This window comes from Bacillus rossius, chromosome 8 (assembly GCF_032445375.1).
Source record: "Bacillus rossius redtenbacheri isolate Brsri chromosome 8, Brsri_v3, whole genome shotgun sequence".
In the NCBI taxonomy this organism is placed as follows: domain Eukaryota; kingdom Metazoa; phylum Arthropoda; class Insecta; order Phasmatodea; family Bacillidae; genus Bacillus; species Bacillus rossius.
In genome coordinates, this window is record NC_086336.1 from 52577903 (window position 1) to 52605604 (window position 27702).

General features: G+C 42.2%; 1 protein-coding gene across 1 annotated transcript in view; it reads right to left on the reverse strand.

Annotated features, from left to right (window-relative positions):
• Positions 1-201: 201 nt before the first annotated feature.
• Positions 202-27702, reverse strand: part of LOC134534940 (NPC intracellular cholesterol transporter 1 homolog 1b-like) — a 91193-nt gene continuing 63692 nt past the window's right edge. Inside the window, exons 16-24 of the mRNA XM_063373677.1 lie at positions 27386-27637; positions 24277-24440; positions 18048-18169; positions 12735-12859; positions 10661-10857; positions 8832-9063; positions 6194-6307; positions 2898-3060; positions 202-444 (exon numbers count right to left, since the gene is read on the reverse strand). Of these exons, the coding sequence (XP_063229747.1) occupies positions 344-444; positions 2898-3060; positions 6194-6307; positions 8832-9063; positions 10661-10857; positions 12735-12859; positions 18048-18169; positions 24277-24440; positions 27386-27637 (1470 nt within the window). The 3' untranslated portion in view covers positions 202-343. The remainder of the gene's footprint in view (positions 445-2897; positions 3061-6193; positions 6308-8831; positions 9064-10660; positions 10858-12734; positions 12860-18047; positions 18170-24276; positions 24441-27385; positions 27638-27702) is intronic.

Here is a 27702-nt window from a genome sequence, read left to right on the forward strand (position 1 = left end):
TTTATTCACTATTTCGTTGACAAAACTTCTGAGTAACAAATTAGAAAATGTAACATTTATTTTCTCGAAATATTTTTTTGTTCCACAAAAGTGATAAACGATTTTGGTAAAACGAATGATAATTTTAACATAAGGATTTAGAAAATGGGTAGAAAGAAGTTTCTTAACGTGTATTTCAAAAATTATTATTTTTGCCATGAACTAACTGCTTCAGGTGATTCAACAAAGCGTTAGTGTGTCCACAGCATAAAACTTTTGAAATTATTTGAAAATAAAATATGCAAAAAAGGAAGTTTATTCATGCAACGTATTAACACCACAAATATTTTTGTCATTATTATTTTCAGTCTTCATTTCGGACATCCGTAGTAGTAGTTGGTTTCGTGTGGTTCGTCCCATTCGCGGTGACCTCTGGTTTGGTCCTCAATGGATTACATGGAGGACCTGCAAGCATAAAAATTTTGAAAATTTTTCTTTTATATAAGAGACTGCAAGACAAAATGACTGATAAAAGTCCAAAACATATCAACCTGAAATCGGCGAAATGCAAATGCATAGCAACAAGTTACGCCAACACTTCTCTTCAAGTCTCGTGCTCAAGGAAGAGCAAATTATTTTTCCTAACTTAACCAAAACTACGTGTATTTGATTGGTTAGGTGTTAGGGAAGACTCTAAGTGCGTCTCAGGCCGAAGCCTATACGCCTGGTCATGCTGGGTTTCAGCCATGGCAACAATTGATGCCGTGACTAACTCCCAATATCTTAAATCTAGACTATAACTAGTTAAGTTGGGCCCGCGGTAAAACCTGCACAGACACAGGGAAAATCCTGGGCTCATTCATGCGGGGTTAAATAATTGCAAGCATCAAGCAGGCAGGTTCAGTATAGGACAAGATGGATGGTCCAGGAAAAGAGTCGGTCAGGGGCATAAAGTTGCAACTAAGCTGTGGTCGGGATTTTGGACCTTGCGGTCCGCATTGGTGTTTGAGCGCGTCTGGGTTGGTACCAGTGGCGGTGAGCGACTTCATTCATCGCCCCATGGCTGCCAGTCAGCGTGTGTGCTTGAAACTATGGAAAGGAAGATGCCATTGTTTTTTTTTTGTGTACTCCCGTCTCCCCACGCATTAATCGCACTAATGCTCCATTAGCATCGCATCATATTTCATCCTATCTAATGACCTCGACATCAAACTTTAATTCAATAATTCTTCCAGGTCCGTACGGCGTGTTAGACAAAAATAATTATGACTAATTTCGCTCTAAGGCTGGGTTTTACAGAATCAACGAGACGCGACCTGGCGATAAACCTCTTCAAGGCCATCTTAATTTAAATATAAAACAGATAATGGACCAAAAATTAAATATTTATACATCCCTACTAATATTATAAATGCAAGTCCCTTGAGTGCTTTCAAGAATCTGTACTGGTCGTTTTACGCCTAAACATGACTTTGAAAACAAGCGTTTTAGCCATTTTAACTCTTCTAAAAATACAGCTTAAAAACTCAATCTGAAAGCAAAAGTACTTTTCGGCCTTCAGCGAACTATTAAATGCTTTTTGTAAGCAGACCCCCACTCGGGTATCTTGAGTAGTTTTGAAATCGCGTTGTTTTTCCTGAAGCTCTGCGCACCGTGTGTGCGCCCGGGCAGACGGGGGCCTTAAGGGGGTGTCTCCCATTTCAGGTCAAGATTTTATATTTACAGTAATTACAGATAAACTTGTAGACTTTTTCATTTGTTTAAATTTCACGAAATGAAAAATATATACAGCAGATACGTTTTGCATAATTAGCTGCCAAAGTTACATTTATAACGTTTTTGGGTTGTACAAATTAGGAGAATTTAATTTATTGCAGAACTGAAACTTTCTAGGTTTAATTGCAGTGCCCCTGGCTACTTCATGATATGGTTTCAATTTCTTTCAGAAAATATTAATTAATTTTGCATGGCATTTCAAAATTCTCAAATTTGTTACGATTTTGACAGCCAAGAAACATGAAATGAGTTTTTGCGATAGAAATGCAAACCATATCATGAAGTAGCCAAGGGCATTGCAGTTAAACCTAAAAATTTTCAGTTCTGCAATAAATTAATTTCTCCTTATTTTTACAACCAAAAAAACGTTAAAATTGTAACTTTGGCAGCTAATTATGCAAACAAAAAAAGTATGCGCTGTATATAGTTTTCATTTCGTGAAAGTTAAACAATTGAAAAAAAAAATGGTTGTCTGTAAAGTCGGTTTACGGACGATAGTTTAACGTGACAACGTCATAACAAAACATTGATGAAATGATTGCATACTTTTATGAATAAATTTGAATCATTTTTATTGAATTATCACTTTTGTGTAGATACAAAGAAGGAGTGAAATGAATTCTACAATTTAATTGATAAATTTACTTTTATTTGCACTCATTAATTCAAATATGTTTATTACTTTAACGAAGAGATTATTTTAACTATAACTTTCATACATGTTTGCTATTTAACTTCTTCCAATCTGTGTTATTCTGTTAAGGATAGGACGATGATAGGAAGAGTGGGAAACGAACGGGAGTGTTTCAAGTTTAACGTGCCTCGAAAAAAGTCAAATCGATGGTTGTTCGTTCCAATCGAGTGGAAGAGAGATAGATGCGGCGCAAGCGTACAATGAGCGTAACGGGACAATGAGCGTAACGGGACAATGAGCGTAACGGGACAATGAGCGTAACGGGACAATGAGCGTAACGGGACAATGTGCGTAACGGGACACTTTTTCGTGCGTGCAGTCGGCGTCCATCGATTTATTAGACGTTGTCACGTCGAAAGTCTAAAAAGTTGATGAGTGGTTAGTATGAATATAAAATGATGACCTGAAATGGGAGGTATACGGGGACCCAGGGAGGCTGACGGCGCACCTGCGTAGCTGAGCACGACGGGCAGCAACACCAGCCCGTGCGCCGCGCCGATCAGCACGATGCCCAGGTACATGCGGAAGTAGAACACCTGGAAGATCTGCGACTTGGCGAACGCCAGGACGACGATGCCCGCGAACTTGGTCAGCGTGATGCCGGACAGCACCTGCCGAGAACACACACGCACACGTACAGAGAAATATACAACCAACTTCTGGTGATAATGCGCGCGGGCTTTCACGCACAGAACCAGATGGTGGGAAATAAAAGAAGTGCGACTCTTACGGTGGAAACTGAAACCATGTTTCACGCGACATGTGTCGCTATCTGTTGGGCGGGCCCATAACTACCAGCATATAAAAGGTTCTCATAGAAAGTTTTTTTTTTTTTAGTTATATTAAGTTATCGCCTTGGTGGCGCAAAACTAATTTAATCACTGCAAAAATACTTAATGCTGTTTTGTAATAAACATCATCTAATAAATAAAGGAGTAGGAGGTGCAAAAACTCATATTACACACAACAAAATTAGTTGCTACCTAAATAGAGTGAATTTTCACTGGTTTGTTTGCCTGATAGTAGCTTATACATTACTTCTCCTAAAAAATTAATGTAGTTATGTCAGCAATATATGATAACTACTATCTAGCGGACGGGCCCAAAACTACTTCAAAAAACTAGGTCTCTGTAATTAGAGTTTCTCCCCCATGCTTTCACGACCATTGTCTGAAGTAGCTTGGCTTCTGGGTTGCAGCCGTTTCCTCGGCGGATGATTCGCCGACGTTCCGGTCGACCAACTGCTCCCTGATGATGGCGACTGCAATGTCGACCGAAACGTCGGTGAATTATTCGCCAAGGACACGGCTACAACCCAGAAGCCAAAGCTCCTTCAACCGACTTCTGGTTAACGTGAGGACGAAATTCTGGATGATGATACAACATTTTTATTCTCTATGGCAAGCTTGCAAATTAAACGTAATGTATAGCTCTTCTCCCATCACAAGCATGAAATGCAAACATTTTCGTGGTACCAATATTACATAATAGTGGCCTCTTGGTAAATTATCCATTACTAAATGATAAATTACATTTATTTTACACAGAAAACAGAGACAAACAAAATTAATCTTTCTCGTAGCCTATACGTAAGACCTAATTACAGTAAAATAAAATAAATTTGAAAACAAACCACAGGGATGAGGGGTACAAAAAGGACCAAAACTATTAAATATTAAATACAAAAATAAAATTCAAACCGGGATGTTTGAAATGCTGTACCGTTTATTTTCAGACAACTATACCTAACGTCTTTGTAGTGTTATGAGTTAAATTTCCTAAGTCGCGTTATTGCAATATTACCATCCGTTATATATAGTGCGTCTCACGCTTAGATTGCCACACATGGTTAGTGGTGTCCACTGGTGCTAAATTAATACTGCTTGGTTTGTTAACAGTTATTAAACTTAACTAGTATACCATCGTTAATTTTTTTTTATTTGCTGTTTGTAGATTCTTCTAAGACCATAATGTAGTGTTTATTGACAGTATTCTTACAGTTTGAATCGTTCTGAAAGAAATACAAATAATTTAATGCTAAACACCAATTATTATTTTACAGCAGAAATATTTTTTGCAACAATTTGTCACTAATGATATAAAAAAAATATTCCATTAAATTATGTGCTATGCTCAAACAGTTAAAATTTTAATAGTAAATGATGTGTTAACAAAAACTGTTGAAGAGAAGATGGCGTAGTTTAGTTACGTCTCCTGATGTTCTTACAAAATACAACAAGAATATGTATTTCCAAAACTCCCATGCCGAATTTTTCTTAAAAAAAAATGCAATGTTTAAGATTCCTTTTAAATTAATTTCATTACGTTATAAAGGAGTGTCTAACTTTGGCGCTCAATGGCGTGTTTTTTCGCAAACGAGCACACCGAAACAATGACATCGCTAACAGCAGATATCGTGCATCGTTGAAGAGAGGATATGTCCATTAAAATGCACACTACAAACTACGGATGAGATCCGCTGTAGCAAACATTCGCGCCTGGTAGAGAGGCAACCGAAATGCACACAAGTAGCAGGGGTAACATATATTGTTGCAGTGTTTTAATCTATTTTACACTGAGTTTAAAATTTATTTTCAGCTCATTGATGGTGGAAGTGATATTTATTTACCTTGAAGGGGGGAAAAAATTCCCTTGTCGAAGCTCTGTCGGTTAGAAATTTTCGAAAACGCCTTCTGCAACCTCGCTATCAGCACGCCGTGGTTACCCACGGGCGTGATTTGACACCCGACATTTTGACATCCATATTTACTGTGCTTGTTGCAACTGTATTTTCGTTGTTCTTCTGTGCGTTATATATATATATATATATAATAATTCATTCCACGAAATTCTCTGTGCTATCTATGCATTTAACATTATACCTCGGATGATTTTTGGCTCGTTTTCTGTGCATTTGTATATTAATTTTTTGGCCCGTTCTTCAGGTTTGTTGCTAAATGAAATATCGTAAAATCGTACATATACTTCCACTAATATTATTGTTGCGAAAGTGTGTTTGTCTGTCCTTTCACGCAGCAATGGAGCAACGAATCAATATGATTATTTTTTTTTGCATATAGATAATTTATGGGTCAGAGAGTGACAGACGATATACCATTATGATATTCCATCCATAAGGGAGTAAAAAAAAAGGTTGTAAATTCAGTTTTATAATAGAAAAACATAGGAGGTAGGTCATAGTCAAACAAAAAGTGAGTTTGTGTCATTTCTCTATATCCGCCACTCGGTCATATAGTAAGGTCTGGCAACATCCTATCTTTCTCCTTGGTGAAACCCATCCGCTTAGTGAAGCTCGCGGCTGCAAGCGAACTAAATGCGCTTATAACAGTTTAGTTCAGAATGTCGTCAATAGCGTTGCCTTGAATTTGTAACCCCACGTCTTGCCTAAGGGTTACCTGCTTTCCAACAAAATGAAGTTGAAGATCAGCGTCCTTTTTTTTTGTTGATGCGTAGCCTTGATGCACCGAGATTGCGTAATAAATGGGACTTTAAAATGAAAATTTCCAGTTTTCCAAATGTCTGTCCTACAGACTTGAAACTAGGCAGTGATGTTCCTTATATTATGATTTGTTTATCACTGTCAGGGCCGGTTATGTGTATATGTTTATATATAATGTAATGGGATTGATTGGTCTCTACATTCGTACGAGGAGAATAAAGCTTTATGTTTGCTTATTTGCATAGTGGATGGTGCTGATGGAAAGTGAAAGAAAGCTACGTTACCGAGCTGCCGATGTTGGTGAGAGCGTCTGCTGCTCTGTTCAGACGCGTCTTCTGCGTGGATAACGTGAAGGCGTGCACTGTGTGGCTGCAGAACTCCACCGCGATCCCAACGCACTGCATCAACAAGAGAATAACGTCACTTTCTTGCAGTGGTGCAATGCAACTGGTGAAAGTTCAGACATGCAAGCTTTAGGATGGCCTTCTGGAGTTTACTAGGCAAGGAGAGGAAAAATCGAATCGTGAGCATACTTTCACGGTCATTGTCTTAAGTAGCTTGGCTTCTGGGTTGTAGCCACGTCCTTGGCGAATAATTCACCGACGTTTCGGTCGACATTGCATGCAGTCGCCATCAGTAGGTCACTGCTCCCTGATGATGGCGACTGCAATTTCGACCGAAATGTCGATGAATTATTCGCCAAGGACACGGCTACAATCCAGAAGCCAAGCTACTTAAGACGAGCAGGAAAAAAACTTCGTGGTAGGCACTTCAATATGAATTTATTTGAATTTAAAAAAAAAAACCACCTTACCTGTGTGTAACAACTCTATGTAGGTATACTGCGATTAGTAATCTCAGCAGATGTTACGTCACTGCATCTGAACGTTAACTCAAACATAAACAACAATTTTCACCTTTATTTTACTTTGAAGTACATCTTGCAGCATTTAGAAATTAATCTGTAGATACTTGAACTTCTTTAATTTAGGTTCGTTCCATCAGAAATCTGAACTGCTTAGTCACAATAATACATGTGCAATATGCCTGCTTTTTACCGGTTTTGTATCGATTTTCATCGCCTTAAATGCTAGCGGTGGAAAAGCTGGCAAGAAAATGGTTTCAGCTGAAAATTATGATAAATAAAATTTATTAAAGAAACTATTTTTTGGTGCCGTGTCCAGTTTAAAATCCTGTATGGATAATGGCCCATGAATTTAACACAATCCAGCATCTTAGACTTCAATACGCACACAAGTTCCATTTCTCAGTTTCGCTCTTGCTAGTCATTTGCGTCCCATTTATCATAACTATGAAATCTTCGAAGAGTTCCTTTCCAATGTCATGAAAAGCCGTGTCTGCATATAGTCTGTGCCATTTAACTTGACTTAAATCTGACAGTTCTCAAAGCGGTGTGCATGTATATATCCTTTTGTCACCGTTGTTCCGTCAACAGCGTTTGTTAACAACTTAATGTGGTTGTCAGAGTTCTGAATCAAAACAAAATGTGATGCTCTGAAAGTGACAGCTTGAAAATGAGTACTACTGGTAATACTTTGGAGAACATATGATCACAGACTATAACTAACTACCGCATCACACCAACACTCGAAAATTGCCCTCTACAAAAAGCACCAAAATATCAAACTATTCAAGTTGACAAATAAGTGAAATCTGACTAGACTCATCTACGGTACTTGTAGTATTTAATAACTGTAGTCTCTGTTTTAATACTTTTTTTCGGGGTAAATACAAGTCTTTTGGTATCTACATTTTTACGTATAAATATTTGGGACTCGATTCGAAATCACATCATTTTTTGGATACAGATATTCAACTTAGTTCGTTTCAAAAAATTGATATTATTGCGTGCAGTCACGGTACCAATAGTGAATATTTCTGAGCAATAACTAGTTACATGTCAACGATCGTCATGCACATTAGCCTCAACAATGCGACATCGATCTTGCAAGGCACGCCAGTTGCCTCGCCTACAGCTGCAGAACTCACCAGGGGGCGGCCACACCTGTATGGTTGTGTTGTAACTGGGTGAAGCCGTTTTTCTTTTCTTTTAGATAATGGCCTGTGCCAGGTTGGTTAGACGTCCAAAAAATTGCCTGAAGTATAATGCTTGTATTGTGAGAACAGTTTTAAATTACTTCCCCCCCCCTCCTAAGGAAATGGTTGTTTTTGACGATGGAGATTCTAATTAATACTCACAAACCACCATAAAACGTGGTCAAGCACCAATTCTGCAAATTTTTGGGTTTTATAAATATGGTGATGGTGAGGTAAAAAAAAGTGGAGTTAGGAATTACAAGCAGACGGAATGCTTGATGTAGTTGAAGTCACTTTTTAACATCGCCATCGACATAGTGTTCTGTCCAAAAAAATTGTGTAAATGGTGATTGATTACATCTGATGATGGTTTGCAAGTATGCATTAGAATCTCCGGCGTAAAATAGTCACTTTCTTAACAAATATACATTAGATAATTATTTTTTGGGCGTCAAACCAATATGGCGCAACAATTAGCTGCAAGAAAACAAGGATGATGTGAAGGAAAATGGCTTACCCAACACCAAGATGCAATAAAATAATATATTTGCGCCACGGACTCTGCAGCAATGCTAGGAGGAACGGGTTAGCAAAGAGCAATGAAAATGTTACATTGAAATGCATGAAAACAGAATTACGCCACGGACTCGGTCGCAATGCTAGGAGGTTCAGGTTAGCAAAGAGCAATATAAAATGAGCGTAACGGGACACAGCGAAACGGGCCAATGTGCGTAACGGGACTCTGCAGCCGGCGTTCATCGATTTATTAGACGTTGTCACGTAAAAAAATTGCTGAACCCAGTCAGCATGTGGCCACTGCTTCCACAGCCGAGTCCCGACAGTTGCCAACGGCGCGGAACTCACCATGACCAGGTTGACGAGCGACACCGCGTTCAGGTTGATCTGCCACCAGAACATGAAGCCCGCCAGGTTGGTGACCACCATGGCCACCAGCAGCAGCACCAGCAGCGACGAGAAGACGTCGAAGCCCGTGACGAGCAGCGTGCACGCGAACACGGCGAGCAGCGACAGGGATATGGAGGCGAAGGCGTCCGCCCAGATCGTCAGGTACTGCTCGTAGAACACGTAGAACACGCTGCGGGAGAAATGTGAACGATTCTTCATTCGAAACAACTTCGTGGTCCAACACCATTGTTGTCCATAGATATAGTAAAAGTGATGCAAATGGCTAGCAAGTGCAAAACATAGAAATTCACCTTTTGTGCGTATTTTAAGTCTAAGATGTGGGATTGTGTTAAATACGTGTAGCAATTATCTATACTGGACTTTAAACTAGACAGGGCGACAAAAAGTAATAAATCTTATTTAGGCAAATTTACGGGTGAACTATTTTCTAACTAGCTTTTCCGCCACTAGCCTTTAAGACGATGAATATCGATACAAATCTGTAAAGACCAAGCAGGCATTTTTCATATGTATTATTGCGACCAAGCAGTTCCAATTTCAGATATAACAAACCCAAATGCAAGAAGAATAATAATTATCTGCAAATTAATTATTATATGCTGCAGGATGTACTTCAAAGTACCTTCTCCTGCCCAAAAACCTGTCTGTCTCATCGAGCTCGGAGATTTGCCTTTGCATCTCTCGAGGGTTCGACACGTTCCCGGAGCCCCGTCTGCGCGAAGTGGCGTAACTAGGATCCCGTTGTTCTCGAAGCTTCGAGGGATTCTGGTGACGCGACACTTGGGAGGGCTACGGGACATTCACAGGGCAGGCAGGACCTGGCAGGTGTATGAACGGGGCAGTGAAGTGAAGAGGATGAATGACCCCATTGGTGAGCGAAAACGGACGACGGACGACGATCGAAGGGGCTTCTTATGTGGAAGCTGGTGCGTCGAGGAACGAAGCATCTGGGACTGTGTTGTGTTGGGACAGAGGTGCGCGGTAACAGACAAGCAGTAGAAAGAGCCTCTGTCGAGCCGAGCTCCCGCGGGAAGTGTAAACCGTGGAATTAAAGAGTGATTCATTTTTGGACATACATATTTAGTGTTGTTAATTTATTAATAGTGTAAACAATTAACTAAGAAATAAAATTCTAGTTAATTAATTAGGCTATGTTTTATGTACCTGTTTTCCCACACGTTACAATACATTCTATCAGCATACGTGTGTTCATGTTTGTTTCGACTCGCCCCACAAGAGGTGTATTTTCCCTAACCAATGGGCCAATGCTGCCACGTGCACCCAAGGGACAATACCTCCAATAGTTAAAGTTATTTGTAAATTGTTCCCTGAATAGCTTTCCAATATTAACTGCGTACATTAATAAGCATAATGAAACAAAATAAAGACAAATTATTGAATACTTGATTATATTATCTGTGGTTTAAAAAAAAATATGTCGAATGAAACATCAATTAAAAATAAATACCCAGTATTAACTCGATAAACGTATTTTATATATGCAAAAATAACCATAGCCATGTGTTGTACAAAGTTACAATATGTTTCTTGTAGTAATACAAACTATTTCTTGGCAACTAGTTTTTGTGAAAAGTACAGAAATTTTTTTTTCTGTGTGATTATTTTGTATATAGTTAAGTCACTGGCAATCCGTCTCTGGTCTTCCACCCAACCACCCATGGCCCCAGCAAATGCATTATGCGAGTCTTTAAATACATTGCAAAAAAAAATGTACAAAAAACATAGCAGAGGAGTTCATGACTCACCTGTACGGGAATACTTCAATAGGTTCCTTGGGCTTGATGTAAGAATTAAGCATCTTTGTGATGTTGGCAGCCACGACCCGCGCCATCTTCAGAGCCGTGTAGTAGTCTTTCGAGGTCTTCAGGGTCACGTGAAAGGTACTGTAGTAACTGTCTGTTATGTGAGCTAGTCCGTTCTCATCCAGCACGTAGTTCATGCTCTGTAAATCAAACACGTCGCAGAGTTATTCGCCAAACGTATATAAGGGAGAGAGATAGAGAACCTAAACCGTGGTGCTATTTCTTATGTGTTAACATCTTGGCTCTCTTTGGTAGGGGTAATTTCGTGAATGGAACGGAAGCAGATTGGAACGGAAATGTGTAACCACGGTCCTGCCGTTTGTATAAGCCTCAGAAATCTTGAAAAGATGGCGGTCTCACGTGGTTCATCCGTATGTATTGCTTTTTGTGAACATCAACTTTATAAAACTACAACTACCTTGTAATACTTTATGTTATAATTTATAGTCATAAAATGAAATGACAACGTAAAAAAATACACATTACAATTTTGACAATTCTTAGTTAACAGTAAAATGTAGATATAGCACAGCGTTCATCATATTGTAGAGACACGACAAATTGTTAGCCTACATATTTTTGAAGCAATGAAAAATAAAAGAAATCCGTGATGAAATTTTTACTCTTAAAGCTTAAGTGTTGAATCAGCTTAATAAGGTTAAGGTTTGATTGTAGGAAGTACTTACAGATTAATTTGTATCATTTAAGCAAAAACAAATAAAAATACATATACTTAGTGTTATATTATTTTAATATTTCAGTTTATATTTTAGTAATACAGTACTATATAATTATAACTTTTAACGTGTATACCTAAGTACACACACTCTTTTTTGATGTTTAATATCGTAAAATTTTCTTTCAAGACAGAAGTCACAAATTCAAAAATTTTCAAAGTCCATAAATTAGTGTCTTTTAACAGCATTACTACAGTTTTAGCCATTACCAAAAGTAAATTCAATTATAAACGCAACATTTTTTGAAGGAGTCAGTCAGTTTTAACTTCAGGCTTTCCACTAAATTATAAACTAAATTTTAAGGAATCCAAATTCTGAAACTAAACGATAGAAAGTTATAATTTTAAAAATCTATCGAAACCAAGATGGCGTCTATATGCCTTAAGAGTCAATTGTAAAATTTGTACGAAAAATCTAAACACAGTTGAATATAACGTATGTTTTGGCACGAGGTTATAACTTTATTCAAAAGAAATGATGATTAGAGACCTGCAAAATTCGCGGATTCATTCGGTGATAGGCTAGAATTCAAACACATATACCTCTTAGATAATTTTGCCATTGGCTTACTGTTCATCTGGACGAATCTCAACCAGTTATAAACCCTCAACCAAAGAAGAATCGAATCACAGACAAACCAGCTGAGACGACTTACAAGTCGGCAGCCAATGAACTTGCGTTATTTGCCCGAGTGTACAGGGGTATGTGCAGTATATCCCGAAGGCCATCGAAACCGCGAATTTTGCAGGTCTCTAATAATTAGAGTCCGGAAAAATTCGCGAATTCATTTCACGATGGGCTAAAATACAAATAGTTATACCTCAGTGCTGACTCTGTTATTGGCTCACAACTCACCCTGGATGACTCTGGGCCAATGAGAAACAACACCCAACCGAAGATTTATCGAATCACAGGTTGCTACGTTGGGACGCCTCACAAGACAACAGCCAATGAGTGGGTGGCATTTTACCGAGTGTACGTAGAACTATGGAGTTCATCCAGGAGCAGTGGCGGATCCAGGATTTTGGTTTGGGAGGGGCTTGACCCAGCTGAGGCTAGGCTTTATCAAGGCAAACACTAAAACAATAGTGGACCCAGATGCTTTTGGAGGGGGCTTGAGCCCCTTAGCCCACCCTCTGTATCCGCTACTGTCCTGGAGGTCATTGAACCCGCGAATTCCGGTCCCTACTAATAATGATAAACGCGCTGGAAATCACAATGAGTCACATAATTGATGTCCCCGAGGCGAAGCAGCAGCGACTGCGCGCGTGGCGGCTCACCACGGAGTCCTGGCCGTGACCGCCCTTGGGACACGCCTGGCCCGGGTTGGTCAGAAGGAAGTCCGGCAGGAACCGCTCCAGCGTCGTGGCGTTGGGCCGCTCTTCCGCGCACACCACGCAGTTCTCTGCGCACAAGGGAACACGCGTCACTCGCCAGCACTCTCACGTCGACGGCTGGCATGCCTCTCTAACACTCTCTCACATTGTCGGCTAGCACGCCTCTCCAACACTCTCTCACATTGTCGGCTAGCACGCCTCTCCAACACTCTCTCACATTGTCGGCTAGCACGCCTCTCCAACACTCTCTCACATTGTCGGCTAGCACGCCTCTCCAACACTCTCTCACATTGTCGGCTGGCATGCCTCTCCAACACTCCCTCACATTGTCGGCTAGCACGCCTCTCCAACACTCTCTCACGTCGACGGCTGGCACGCCTCTCCAACACTCTCTCACGTCGTCGGCTGGCACGCCTCTCCAACACTCTCTCACGTCGTCGGCTAGCATGCCTCTCCAACACTCCCTCACATTGTCGGCTAGCACGCCTCTCCAACACTCTCTCACGTCGACGGCTGGCACGCCTCTCCAACACTCTCTCACGTCGTCGGCTGGCACGCCTCTCCAACACTCTCTCACGTCGTCGGCTAGCATGCCTCTCCAACACTCTCTCACATTGTCGGCTAGCACGCCTCTCCAACACTCTCTCACATTGTCGGCTAGCACGCCTCTCCAACACTCTCTCACATTGTCGGCTAGCACGCCTCTCCAACACTCCCTCACATTGTCGGCTAGCACGCCTCTCCAACACTCTCTCACGTCGACGGCTGGCACGCCTCTCCAACACTCTCTCACGTCGTCGGCTGGCACGCCTCTCCAACACTCTCTCACGTCGACGGCTGGCACGCCTCTCCAACACTCTCTCACGTCGTCGGCTGGCACGCCTCTCCAACACTCTCTCACGTCGTCGGCTAGCATGCCTCTCCAACACTCTCTCACATTGTCGGCTAGCACGCCTCTCCAACACTCTCTCACATTGTCGGCTAGCACGCCTCTCCAACACTCTCTCACATTGTCGGCTAGCACGCCTCTCCAACACTCCCTCACATTGTCGGCTAGCACGCCTCTCCAACACTCTCTCACGTCGACGGCTGGCACGCCTCTCCAACACTCTCTCACGTCGTCGGCTGGCACGCCTCTTCAACACTCTCTCACGTCGTCGGCTAGCATGCCTCTCCAACACTCTCTCACAAGGTCGGCTAGCACGCCTCTCCAACACTCCCTCACATTGTCGGCTGGCATGCCTCTCTAACACTCTCTCACATTGTCGGCTAGCACGCCTCTCCAACACTCTCTCACATTGTCGGCTAGCACGCCTCTCCAACACACTCTCACATTGTCGGCTAGCACGCCTCTCCAACACTCCCTCACATTGTCGGCTGGCATGCCTCTCCAACACTCTCTCACGTCGACGGCTGGCACGCCTCTCCAACACTCTCTCACGTCGTCGGCTAGCATGCCTCTCCAACACTCTCTCACATTGTCGGCTAGCACGCCTCTCCAACACACTCTCACATTGTCGGCTAGCACGCCTCTCCAACACTCACTCACATTGTCGGCTAGCACGCCTCTCCAACACTCCCTCACATTGTCGGCTGGCATGCCTCTCCAACACTCTCTCACATCGACGGCTGGCACGCCTCTCCAACACTCTCTCACGTCGTCGGCTAGCACGCCTCTCCAACACTCTCTCACATTGTCGGCTAGCACGCCTCTCCAACACTCCCTCACATTGTCGGCTGGCATGCCTCTCCAACACTCTCTCACGTCGACGGCTGGCACGCCTCTCCAACACTCTCTCACGTCGTCGGCTAGCATGCCTCTCCAACACTCTCTCACATTGTCGGCTAGCACGCCTCTCCAACACACTCTCACATTGTCGGCTAGCACGCCTCTCCAACACTCCCTCACATTGTCGGCTGGCATGCCTCTCCAACACTCTCTCACATCGACGGCTGGCACGCCTCTCCAACACTCTCTCACGTCGTCGGCTAGCATGCCTCTCCAACACTCTCTCACATTGTCGGCTAGCACGCCTCTCCAACACTCCCTCACATTGTCGGCTGGCATGCCTCTCTAACACTCTCTCACATTGTCGGCTAGCACGCCTCTCCAACACTCTCTCACATTGTCGGCTAGCACGACTCTCCAACACTCCCTCACATTGTCGGCTGGCATGCCTCTCCAACACTCTCTCACGTAGACGGCTGGCACGCCTCTCCAACACTCTCTCACGTCGTCGGCTAGCATGCCTCTCCAACACTCCCTCACATTGTCGGCTAGCACGCCTCTCCAACACTCCCTCACATTGTCGGCTGGCATGCCTCTCTAACACTCTCTCACATTGTCGGCTAGCACGCCTCTCCAACACTCCCTCACATTGTCGGCTAGCATGCCTCTCTAACACACTCTCACATTGTCGGCTAGCATGCCTCTCCAACACTCACATTGTCGGCTAGCACGCCTCTCCAACACTCCCTCACATTGTCGGCTAGCATGCCTCTCTAACACACTCTCACATTGTCGGCTAGCACGCCTCTCCAACACTCCCTCACATTGTCGGCTGGCATGCCTCTCTAACACTCTCTCGCATTGTCGGCTAGCACGCCTCTCCAACACTCCCTCACATTGTCGGCTAGCATGCCTCTCTAACACACTCTCACATTGTCGGCTAGCATGCCTCTCCAACACTCACATTGTCGGCTAGCACGCCTCTCCAACACTCCCTCACATTGTCGGCTGGCATGCCTCTCTAACACACTCTCACATTGTCGGCTAGCATGCCTCTCCAACACTCCCTCACATTGTTGGCTGGCATGCCTCTCTAACACACTCTCACATTGTCGGCTGGCATGCCTCTCTAACACACTCTCACATTGTCGGCTGGCATGCCTCTCTAACACTCACATTGTCGGCTAGCACGCCTCTCCAACACTCCCTCACATTGTTGGCTGGCATGCCTCTCTAACACACTCTCACATTGTCGGCTAGCACGCCTCTCCAACACTCCCTCACATTGTCGGCTGGCATGCCTCTCTAACACACTCTCACATTGTCGGCTAGCACGCCTCTCCAACACTCCCTCACATTGTCGGCTGGCATGCCTCTCTAACACACTCTCACATTGTCGGCTAGCTCGCCTCTCCAACACTCCCTCACATTGTCGGCTGGCATGCCTCTCTAACACACTCTCACATTGTCGGCTAGCTCGCCTCTCCAACACTCCCTCACATTGTCGGCTGGCATGCCTCTCTAACACACTCTCACATTGTCGGCTAGCACGCCTCTCCAACACTCCCTCACATTGTCGGCTGGCATGCCTCTCTAACACACTCTCACATTGTCGGCTAGCATGCCTCTCCAACACTCCCTCACATTGTCGGCTGGCATGCCTCTCTAACACACTCTCACATTGTCGGCTACCATGCCTCTCCAACACTCTCTCACATTGTCGGCTAGCATGCCTCTCCAACACTCCCTCACATTGTCGGCTGGCATGCCTCTCTAACACACTCTCACATTGTCGGCTGGCACGTTTCTCCAGTTTATTTGCAACAAAAGAAAGGATGAATTTTGCTTGTTACCAAGGTTAGATGTTACACATCTCTGGCGAGTACTGAAAGACTCACATTTTTTTTATACGTTTGGGTTCGGAAAAGTAGAAATTGTTAAGTAACGGGTTAGGGAGGCCCCACAAAATTATTTTCCCCTCATGCTCTTGGTTTCTCTCAACGGCGCTGCGAATTATTCAGCACATGGCGTGATACGCAGACTAAATGCGAGTCCAAAGTCTTGTGGCCGCCAATGTCTTTTATAAGAGTTACTGCAGACGGGTTCATTATGGAAAACAGGCAAACTCAGGGATTCGAAAAGTTGTCTTAAAAGCTTTGCAAACATGGAAATCGACAAAATCTTGGTTGCAAAACATACCACTAATTTAACATACCGTGTTATAGGCGTCTTGATGACTTAAACCAGTGCGTTTTTAATTCACATTTTCGTGTGTCGTTGATGATCCGTGTCACAAACATTAATTATTAAACTTAGGAGATACAAACTACTGCGTATTAATTAGAAGCACAATCGGGGACGTCACTCGACTATGTTTTCACCCGAGGCAAGAACTCATATTGGCTGCCCCCTCCCCCCCTTTTATTTTTGTTTCCAAACCAACCAAAGCTTTTCTTATACCACTACCTCGTATTTATTCCAAATATTTTTGATTCAACTTGTAAAGTAAATAAATATATTTATTTGCAGTGTTCCAATTTTTTAATACATCACAAGTTGGTTAGTATTACGCGAGAAATACCACTTTTTAAATATTTGACGAGATGCATGTGTGTATATTTCAATACCGATAATTTAGTTTACCTGCCCTCCAACATTTACGATATTCAAGTAAATATCGACGATAAAAATTAATCTGCCAGTTCAGCGCCCCCTCCCCCCCCCCCATATGCGTCACCCGGGCTCAAGTCCCATCTGCCCCCCTCCCTTTTTTTTCTAGTTACGTCCCTAAGCACATTTTAAATATCTATAGTCTCTCACTTTATCACAATCAATAATGTACCTATTGTTTCAAAGTTTCGTCAGATCGACACTGTTGGTTACTTAATATTTATGGAAATGATAATAGTGCAAACTATTCATTATGTAGGAAAACTATCATAGTCAATTCTGCATGTTTTGTATGTTTGGTAAATGCGTTTTGATAATACCGTATATTGAAATGTATTTATAGACCAATGAGACAGGGGAAACATTTTAGGTGGGACAGGGGAAAAAAAAGGAAAAATTCAGGGAAATTGACTGAAGTAGGAGTGCCAAAACCATTTTTATACATATAGTGGAAGTTTAGTGAAGGCAGGTTTTAAGATGGGCTTTAAAAATATTAAAACGTGAACCAAATGCATCTGCGATTTCTTGAGGGACTTGAATAGTTTCTTCTCTCATCAGGTTGTGCATTCCGCGGCCACTTTTCATTATGTATGCTCATAGGCCTAATTATTCGTATGTAAGTGAAAACTGTGAGTTACAAAATTATTTATAATTAGCCAGTTGTTACAATAGTAATGGCAGATTCCACTCGTTTCATGGGTCATGTAACTACAATTTTTCAAAACTTACCCACGAGGCAAAATAACTAAAGATTAAATAAAGGACATTGAATTGTCCCGCAACTTTCTTTCGTTTGAGACAGAGTAATTGCACCTGCATTATTCAACAGGGCTTTAAAATGCCACCAAGAAAATTACCTAAGTTTCCAGAAGGATCACAAAATGAACCATGTGCTGTGGACGCCATGCAGCATCCCTCGTAGTTGGACCAATCGAAAAAATTATCCAACCAAGAAGACGCCGTCCGAATAATGTAAGTCCTGAAACAAAAAGCCGGTCAACTTATTTTTTTTTTACTACAGTATCATTGTTTACTTGAGGAAGTAATGCACAGGCCACACAACCTTAGGAAATAAAAGTAAACTATACTATTTAATATATATATATATTATTTATGTAAAATTATTTTACACGTGTTTATTAGGGTATATATGACCTACATTTATCAAATATACATGCTTTGTTTAGCAATATATGCATATCATTATTCCTAAAATCCTTTCGCAATAACTGAAAGCTCGCTGTATTCACAGGAATAAAACCAATTAACAAAAATAATTTTATTTTGGAAGAAACTCTTGTACTTAATCACTCATTATGAAGCGTGTTGTAGGATAAGGCAGTTACAACCAAGAGTTGTTTTGTTTAAATTTCGGGTTACACTTGCCATTCAGTGAAACATGTGTGCAAGTGTTAGTGCTCCAACTCTCTTTCCAGGTTCATCGGAGTGCTCAAACCTAACTCCTGGCATTGCTCAATTTTTGGATAAGCCTACCCAAGCGGTATCTAAGTGGGTTAAAAGTCTTCAGTAAGCTTAGCTTCTCTTTTTTACTCGAATAATGAATGATCTTGGTTTCCATTCAGTCTGGTGAGCCTTCTAAATGTCTCGATTATTTCAGGGCAATGGGATACATTAAATTAAGAGTTTGAGTGTTGTATTAAAAAAAAAATAATTTACAAATGTTTAAATCTAATTTTGTAAGGAATGAAGGTATATTTTAATCATATAAATTTGATTCTGAATTTGTTTACTTTCAAGCTAAACATATAATTGGACTATATTAAAGATTTATTCAACAATTTTTTGTATTAAAATCATTAAAAAATATATATATTAGAAATAAATTACACGATGAACTGAAATTTCCCTGAAAGTTCTTAAATACACTAGTTATTCTTTGTTTACGTCGTTTACACAAGTCAAAGACTATCGCTTGCATGCATTACGTCCAATTAGGAGTAAGTGCATAACTGGATAACATGTGTTTTGTTTATGGTTGGAGCGCAAACGGTTTTTAGTTCTTCTAATAATTTCATTTACGTCCAAGAATTTCTTTGGCAAAAATCTTGCGAATCAAACTTTGTACTGACTGCCATTCGTTAGTCATTAACTCACACTGGAATTTAACGGTGTTTACGACTACAGTGAATTAATTTATATATATGTAATTGTAGTGTTTTTCTAAATGAAGTGAAAGTGAACAGTATTTAAATAAGAGGCAAATATCTTGTAAGAGTTCAACTTTCCTTATCAGGCTGTTTTTGCTTTTCTTTTCTTGATAATAATATTGTTTCAGTTATCTCGTTACTTTCCGATGCTGATCCCGGTTTTTACTACCCAGATAATTTTCAACTGTTTTAATTGTGCAGGAATACACTGCTACATAATACAACTGTGATTAATCTGTATAGAGCGATCTACATATTCTGTGAAATATGAGTGTTATAGTCTTATAATCTGTTATGACACTCTCAGATGCAAAGATAAGATAACAGTGGTAGTAAACAACATTTTATAATAGCAGTATTTTAAAATCTTTTCTATAAAATCAAAAATTACATAAAAATCAAATATTTTTATGAATCCATTTTTCGTGAATTTACCAAGTAAAACGATTTCGTACTGCTTGGAAGGATTATTTTTGGAAAAATTGAAGGTATAAAATTAATGTGGTCAGGAAGCTAGTTAATGGGGGGACAGGTGAACAGACCAGAAAGTCACAAGAGGTATGCTACGAAGAAGAGCGAAAAACCAGTGTTATAGGAATGAGCATAACCCAATAATCTACACATCGGTGGGGCATGATAGTTTAATTTGCAGGTATAATTTTAGAAATAATAAGTATCATGAGTTATCTGGATTCCTAGGGCTGGGCTAGCAATTCAGTGTACTCTTTTTTGAGGTTTTCCCAATAAAATTGTTACAATAAACTTTAGTTCCAAATTAAGTATACGAAAACATCGCCGTCAAATTTTGTTTAGCGCGATGTACGTACAGTGGCCATTTCCGGCGGTCAATTATGGTCCAATCTCACTGTTATCTGCTGCGACTATTGTCATGCACGAGGGACTCAACACAGAAAAGCCGCATTTGTGTCACGAACAAAAATGCGTCGCCAAAGTTTTTTTCTTTCGAATAATTAGTACGTGACCACGAATAATAAATATACTGGAAAATTATAAAATAGTCTTACAATATATACAGTGCACACTATCATATTAACTTATATAAAATAAAGAATCGGATTTACCTCACGAAATTCCACACCTTAACCAACGAATGCACTGTTGAAAATTTTCACTTTAAATTTACGAATAACGCTGGTTTCAAATTATCCAGAGACCAGTTAACTTCGTAAATTTGCAGGTACAAAGTTCACTTAGTTTGAGCATGAGTCCACAAGAATCAGCTTGGGAATACCAGCAAAACTTCAAAAACCTGATTAATACTACTGCAAGAACACGCCTATTTCTTCCACGTGTGTGTTTTCCCTGTTTATAACGAAAAACAGGATTAGGAAGATTAAATACGGTGTTTTTTAGTGGAAAGACTACCGCGCAAAGAATGATGGAGTTGCAAAACATGACGTTTAATAATTCAGATACTGGCCTTGGAATATTTACAAATTTGATGGTCTCAAACACTGAACATTTTTTTTTCCTTCCGCACAACTTTTGATGAACGAAAAGTTCAGCAATTTAATTCAATCATTTAAGAAAATACAAAATAAAAAAATAAAAAAAATAATAAAAAAATTTGAGTGAGTCTTTCGGTACTCGCCAAATCGGAAACGAGCAAACACATGAAGTCTCGTGTTGCAAATACACTTATAATACAAACCACGGACACGAAATATAACGCATTCACGGAATTACTCGTACCAAATGCCGAGAGCTAAGATGTTACGCATCAAAAAATTTAATTTGGGTTAGGGAGGGACTATCGTCCCCGCTGTCTCTCCCCCACCCCCTTTGGAGAGGCACTGTCACATCTTCGAGCAGAAGGACGACAGTAGATTAGAACTGCTAGTGGTGTTAAATGGCTCAGAAACGAGCGCGGTTCTTTTACCTATACACACAACGAGCCTTATGAGTGAAGTGGATGACGAGATAAAAGATTTGGTTGAAAGTATGGTCGAGTGTTGAAGAGCTGGCGATGTTATTATTGTAGTATAGGTAACTAATTGGTGTACCTGTGACATGAGCCCAATCGTGACCATCAATAATAACACAAAAGAGAGAGGGAGAGAGAGAAAGAGAGAGATCGCCAGACTGTATATCTGTCTGTAGTTCACCCACTCAGTGACTGATGAGTAGAGACCTGCAAAATTCGCGGTTTCGATGGCCTTCAGGATAGACTGCACATACCCCTGTACACTCGGCAAATAACGCAAGTTTATTGGCTGCCGACTTGTAAGTCGTCACAGCTTGTTTGTCTGTGATTCGATCCTTCTTTGGTTGAGGGTTTATAACTGGTTGAGATTCGTCCAGATGAACAGTAAGCCAATAGCAAAATTATCTAAGAGGTACATGTGTTTGAATTCTAGCCTATCACCTAATGAATCCGCGAATTTTGCAGGTCTCTACTGATGAGTATATCTCTAAACACGGAAGGGTTAACTAGCTAACATACGTGCATATGCTCACCTCAGACCGTAGATTGACCGTAAGAAAGGATATTTTACGCCCTTCGTGTATAACTAGCAGTGCGAGAGTTCTGCCCGCAGACTCTCATAGCGAAGCCCTCATGCATTAGCTGGTCATAAATAAGGGACACTGTAGTGGCTATGGGGAAGAACTGTTGAGTGATGGGGAATTACCTGTTATTTTCATGATAAGGAAAACACGATGACAGGCAGAACAATATTGAGATAAACTAAGATATATTTGCCCGGGAGCAAATAATTTGGTCGGTTTTATTTAATGTACAACTTTTAAAACCCGTAAATAAAAAAACGGTAAATATTACTGTGGCCATCTACGTATATCGAATACTTGTAAGATTTCCTATTAATTTTATTTATTTATTTAGTTTTATATGCCATCCAACAGATGAATGATATTGTTACGATTTTCCGCGGGGGTTCGTAAAGAATAGCCCAATTAAAGATTTTTATCATACACAGTTTTATTTATTACCACTACTTGTCACTTACAAATAATCTTCTAAATTGGCAGATAATTTATTACACATAAATAAATGTCAATTCCCCAGTCACTCGTTTCACACACCTCGCTGGGCCGCACTTCCGGCGCAACTCTCGCCGCAGCACCCCTCGTGGGTCTCCGCCGCGGGACTCCGTCGCCGCACTCCGCCGCCGCCGTCACACCCTTCGCCGAGATCCCACACGACGACTCGCTCGCAACTTTACTCGGGACTCCGCCGCGCCGCGACTCTATCGCCCGGAAACTCCCGACTCCACTGAACTCACTCACTCCCTGCCCTGGAACCTTCGTCCAAGGACTTCGCCTCTGCCGCACCCGCGGCACTATCAGCCTGGAAACTCCGCCGCGGGAGAACTCCCGACTCCACTCACTCACTAAGACTCTGACTCGAAGGCCGGCCCAACCTCCTTATATAGCCCTTGGGTTCCCGTCCAGAACAATCGGGAATGTCTCCGAGATATCGCGCGACCTTCGCCGTCGAAATGCCCAGAAACGCGTCGTGAGTCCTGTCGAAGGACGCGGCGGCTGCTCAAAGAACGCCGATAAACGCAACAAGCATCGGGTTCCCACAAAACGCGCCGATAAACATGCCTGAGTCCTTTTATGCCACAGTGCGGCCTCTTTTACGTAACTCAATCTGAGGCAGGTGCGCGCTGCGAAGGTCAGGATGTCGCGAGATAATATGACACGAGATACCAGGGAGAGGATGCGGGTGGAAGGGGGCGCAGACAGGTCAAACGAGCGCGGCGACGCCAAGCACTGCAGCCAAGCGCGATCGTAACAATATTAACAGAATGACACAAAAATAAAAATATAAAACATTATATACAATTTAAAAATATGCATGCAATGACAATTCATGTGACAACACAAACACACGGACAGATACGTAAAAAACAACACATAAAAAAACACACGGAAAAACACGTAAAGCACACGGACAAATACATAAAACACGTCTGTTTTCCAACCCATAGGTCGGCACCTTCTACCTGTCCACCCAAATATGCGCCCTTTCAAGGGTAGATTGGGAGTCGGCTTACAGATCGATTCATACACTCCAGAGCAAGTTAATTAAGACGTGTCTGTCAAGGGATTACTACCCCCCTCCCCTTTTCGATTGGGAAGGTGTGATTTTCGTCCTATGAGCAGGGACAAGCATTTTTCGCGAAAAGATCTGAACGCCTATTAGACTGCAACAGGGTATACCCGCACCTGCGGTTTCTACCTAGTGATTGGCGGCCGTCTGCGGGAGAAGTCGTTGTTGCCTTATTTGACCGAGCCACTCGGGACGCGTTTACTTCTGCACCGAATCACTGCGACTGGTGTTGATAACAATCGCTGTGTACTTGGGAGAAACTCACCACCCAGTCACGAAACACAGACGATGGTACCTACAGTGTTTTTAACTTTCAGTAGGTCTCGGAATATTTTTCGCGAAATATGCATGGCCCCTACCTATGAGGACGAACCCACACGTTTAGAAAACACAAGCACAGGCCCGGACATTGTGGATATGATCGCCTTCCCCCCCCCCTCTTCCTCGAGAGAGAGCCCCCTCGCGGTGTCTCGGCAGGGGGTGCTGTCAAAACTTAGAAACACACAACTTAAAAACACACAAGATAGAATCTTCTAAGTTATGCCTGTTCTAAGTTGCGTGGTTCTGCGTTGCGTGTTTCTAAGTTACGTGTTTCTAAGTTATGACGGATCTAAGTTGTGTGTTTCTAAGTTATGACGTTTCTAAGTTGTGGGGTTCTGCGTTGCGTGTTTCTAAGTTACGTGTTTCTAAGTTATACCAGTTCTAAGTTGTGTTTCTAAGTTGTGACAGTTCTAAGTTGTGACAGTTCTAAGTTGTGACAGTTCTAAGTTGTGACAGTTCTAAGTTGTGATAGTTGTAAGTGATGACATGTCTAAGACTCACTCGGAGGACTGCTGGGAGGCGCGGTAGAGCTGGGCGCTCAGCGAGTCGGAGTTGCAGCCCGCCGAGCCGCACAGCGTGTTCTGGGCCGCGGCGCTGCTGTAGTTCACGTCGCCCCTCACCACGAAGTACACCGGCGGCCCCATGGACAGCAGGTCGTCCATGTACTGCAACAAGCAGCCGTGTCCATCCTCCCCGAGCGTGACGCAGACGGACCTCGCCCGCTCCCGAGGTGCCGGCCGGTCGCAAGTCAACCGGGATGCTTTGCGTGCGCATCAATGTTTAGCAGCACACCATAGGTAGAGACCCGACAAATTCGCGGGTTCAATGACCTCCAGGATAGACTCCAGTATCAGGGGCGTAGCCAGGATTTCTTTTCGGTGGGTGTTTACTTACACCCTGCCCCCGTACTATGGAGGGTCCGGGAAAATTTTGATTTTAATGTGCAATTTGGTGCTATTTAAGCACTTTCGTAATTAAAAGATTGGATTTAAATAACATAAATTTGTGTCCCGACTTTATGATATTTTTAAAGAGCCACTGTTGAAAACTCATTGTTGAATATTAAGGGTTATCGGCTCAAGGGTTCTTTCTTAGTTTCATCTAAGTGCATTTGCAACAGCTAGACAAGTGTAAATTTTGTCATAAGTACATATATATATTTTTTTAATATTTCAGGGGGTGTTTGGACACCCAAAACACCCCCCCCCCCCCACCCTGGCTACGCCCTGCCAGTATCCTCTACACACTCGGGCAAATGCCAACTGTTCATTGGCTGTTGACTTGCGAGTCGTCTCGACTGGGTGGCCTGTGATTCGACACTTCTATTGAGTGAGAGGGTCTCCAATTGGCCCCTCAGTCCTCCAGATTAACAGTGAACCAATGACAGAAGCAGCACTAAGGTATAATTATTTGAATTTTAGCATAACACGAAATGAACCCGCGAATTTTACGGGTCTCTAACCATAGGTAGCTCATCATGCGATTGTGCACATCTAAAGAACGGTTATAAAAGACAAAATTCTCCATAATGTTTTTCCCACGCTTTTTTTTTCAGTTAAAAAACTCTTATAGTTTCTTATACCAGATGTAACTGCTCCAAATGCAACGGGGCCGTTCTGACTTTCCTGACGCCACCGGTGTTTCCATTGGGAGGAAAGGGATAGTATTTTAGGTTTTGGGTAGGGGAGGGGTTCGGGATTGGATTTGGCTGTGAGTATTCAAGTTAAATATGCACTACACTACTTAACTGACACTACCAATGATTTTATCCTATATTTGAACATAGTTTGACTCAATCAGCCGGATAGGCAAGATGTACATGATAATATACGTTCAAATGAAAGCCAGTACGAAAATATTATCATGTCCAAACATTTCGATGTATGAAGGTTAGAACACTGCAATGATAACAAATAACCAGAAACTTTTAGCATATTCATTTTTGGGGGGGGGGGAGGGGGGGTGGATAGTTTAATAAAAGACACGAGTAATAAAATAAGTTAAGGCTACCAAAATACCTTCTATTCTTAAAATGACATATCAACTAAGTCATGAAATGTAAAAAAAAAAGTACTTAATTTTTCATTAAGATACGTGAAAACTGTAAAATGGTTTACATCATACGTAGGTATTTAAAATTCTCAATAAAACAGAAAGGAATTTTTTTTTGAGTTGCGTATGATCTATATTTTCTGCTCCAGTAATCAAGAGCTTCACAGTTATAGCATTTGCCATATAAAAATACTAGCAAACCGCGCCGGTTTCACATGAATGCAATCTTCTAATGTGGCATCGATTAGATTTAATAAGTACTTGTATCAATTTCTCGTGTTTTAAAATTTTATATATACGTACTAACACGTATAACAAGTAGAACAGATAAACCGAAAAAATATATAATTAGGTACCTATTAAATAATATCACTCCAATACACTGTTTAATAAATATTCATATGCTTTATCGAAAGAGGTGGCACAGCGGCGACACACTGCCTGAACTCTCATTACAGTTGAAACTGTTACAAATCCCGCTGCGTCCGTGCTGTATTCAGATTTACACAGTTCCCCAGTTTAACTCCAGGCACACCACGGCCGGATTTTTTCCCCAATCTCACTGTTATGAGTAGTTGTGTGTTACTGTAAGATGTCTTAAAACTAGAGAATGTACTGAAAAAAATATGTCTGTGAAGGTATCGGGATGTGTCGACGGAACACCCGGTCGCTGTCCCCCCATCACCCCTCCTACCAATAGCCTTCTTCAGCGGCAGAGAAACCCTGTCTTGCCTCTACATTGTCTCTCACCACGTACGAGCGGCAAGCTGACGAGTATTTCTGTTGCAGTGAGTTCGGGAGAGAGTTCAGAGTGGCTGCTCAGCAAGCTCCAAGGATAGCTGATTTGGGCCGATGTTAGGCCAGTAATTAGCAGCTAAGCAGAGATCATGTTTGTGGCTGAGAGACCAGCGGGAGCAGAGTCCAGCAGGCCACGAGCCTCACCTAGTCATGCGCCGGGCGGCGGGTTACTCGCAGCAGGAGCCCCCAGCGACTCATCCATGCACAAGGCAGAACGGTGCCGAGAGAATAATCGGCATTACCTTCGAGGTTGAGCGCGAGAATCGTGAACTCACAGCCCAATCCAATCCCGAACCCCTCCACTACCCAAAACCCAAAATACTATCCCTTCCCTCCATATGGAAACACCGGTGGCGTCAGGAAAGTCAGAACGGGCCCGTTGCATTTGGAGCTGTTACATCTGGTATAAGAAACTTTGCCCCATTAGTTACCTTTTTGGATGACCTCGACGAGACGTAAAGATAAAAAAAATGGGTGCGTGTACTTAGGTACGCGCGTGAGATGTTATACTTCTTTGCATCATTAAAAAATAGTTTTTAATTGCATGCAAATAATTCTCCATGGTAGAGTTAAACGTTTAAAGCAACCTGGTTGTAAGTCGCATTAGAAGTATAACTTCAAAAAAAGAAGAAGGAAGCAAAATTAAATTAATACTTTTTTTATTTCAATATTAAAATATATATATAGTCATCCAGTTGTTGAGCTATGTTTAAAGTTCCAAGTGTCCAGCTCTACGGGGCGGACGGACGCGGCATCTCACCTGGAAGTACTTGATGACGAAGGAGTCGGTGGGCATGGCCAGCTGCTGGTCCAGGCCCACCTCGAGGTGCGGCACGAGCGCCGCGCTGGAGCACAGCCACAGCAGGAACACCAGCACCACGGCGGGGCGGACCGCCGGCCTCAGGAGCAGCGGCACGTAGTGGTCGCGGAACACGGCGTACAGCAGGCCCGGCGAGCTGGTCTCCTCCGCCGTCTTCGACGACTTCAGGCACAGCAGGTCCAGGCGGTTCGCCTGTATCACGGGCCCCCGCGTGTTGTACGTGCACGCGTGCTTTTTGACGCGTATGGGCCGACATT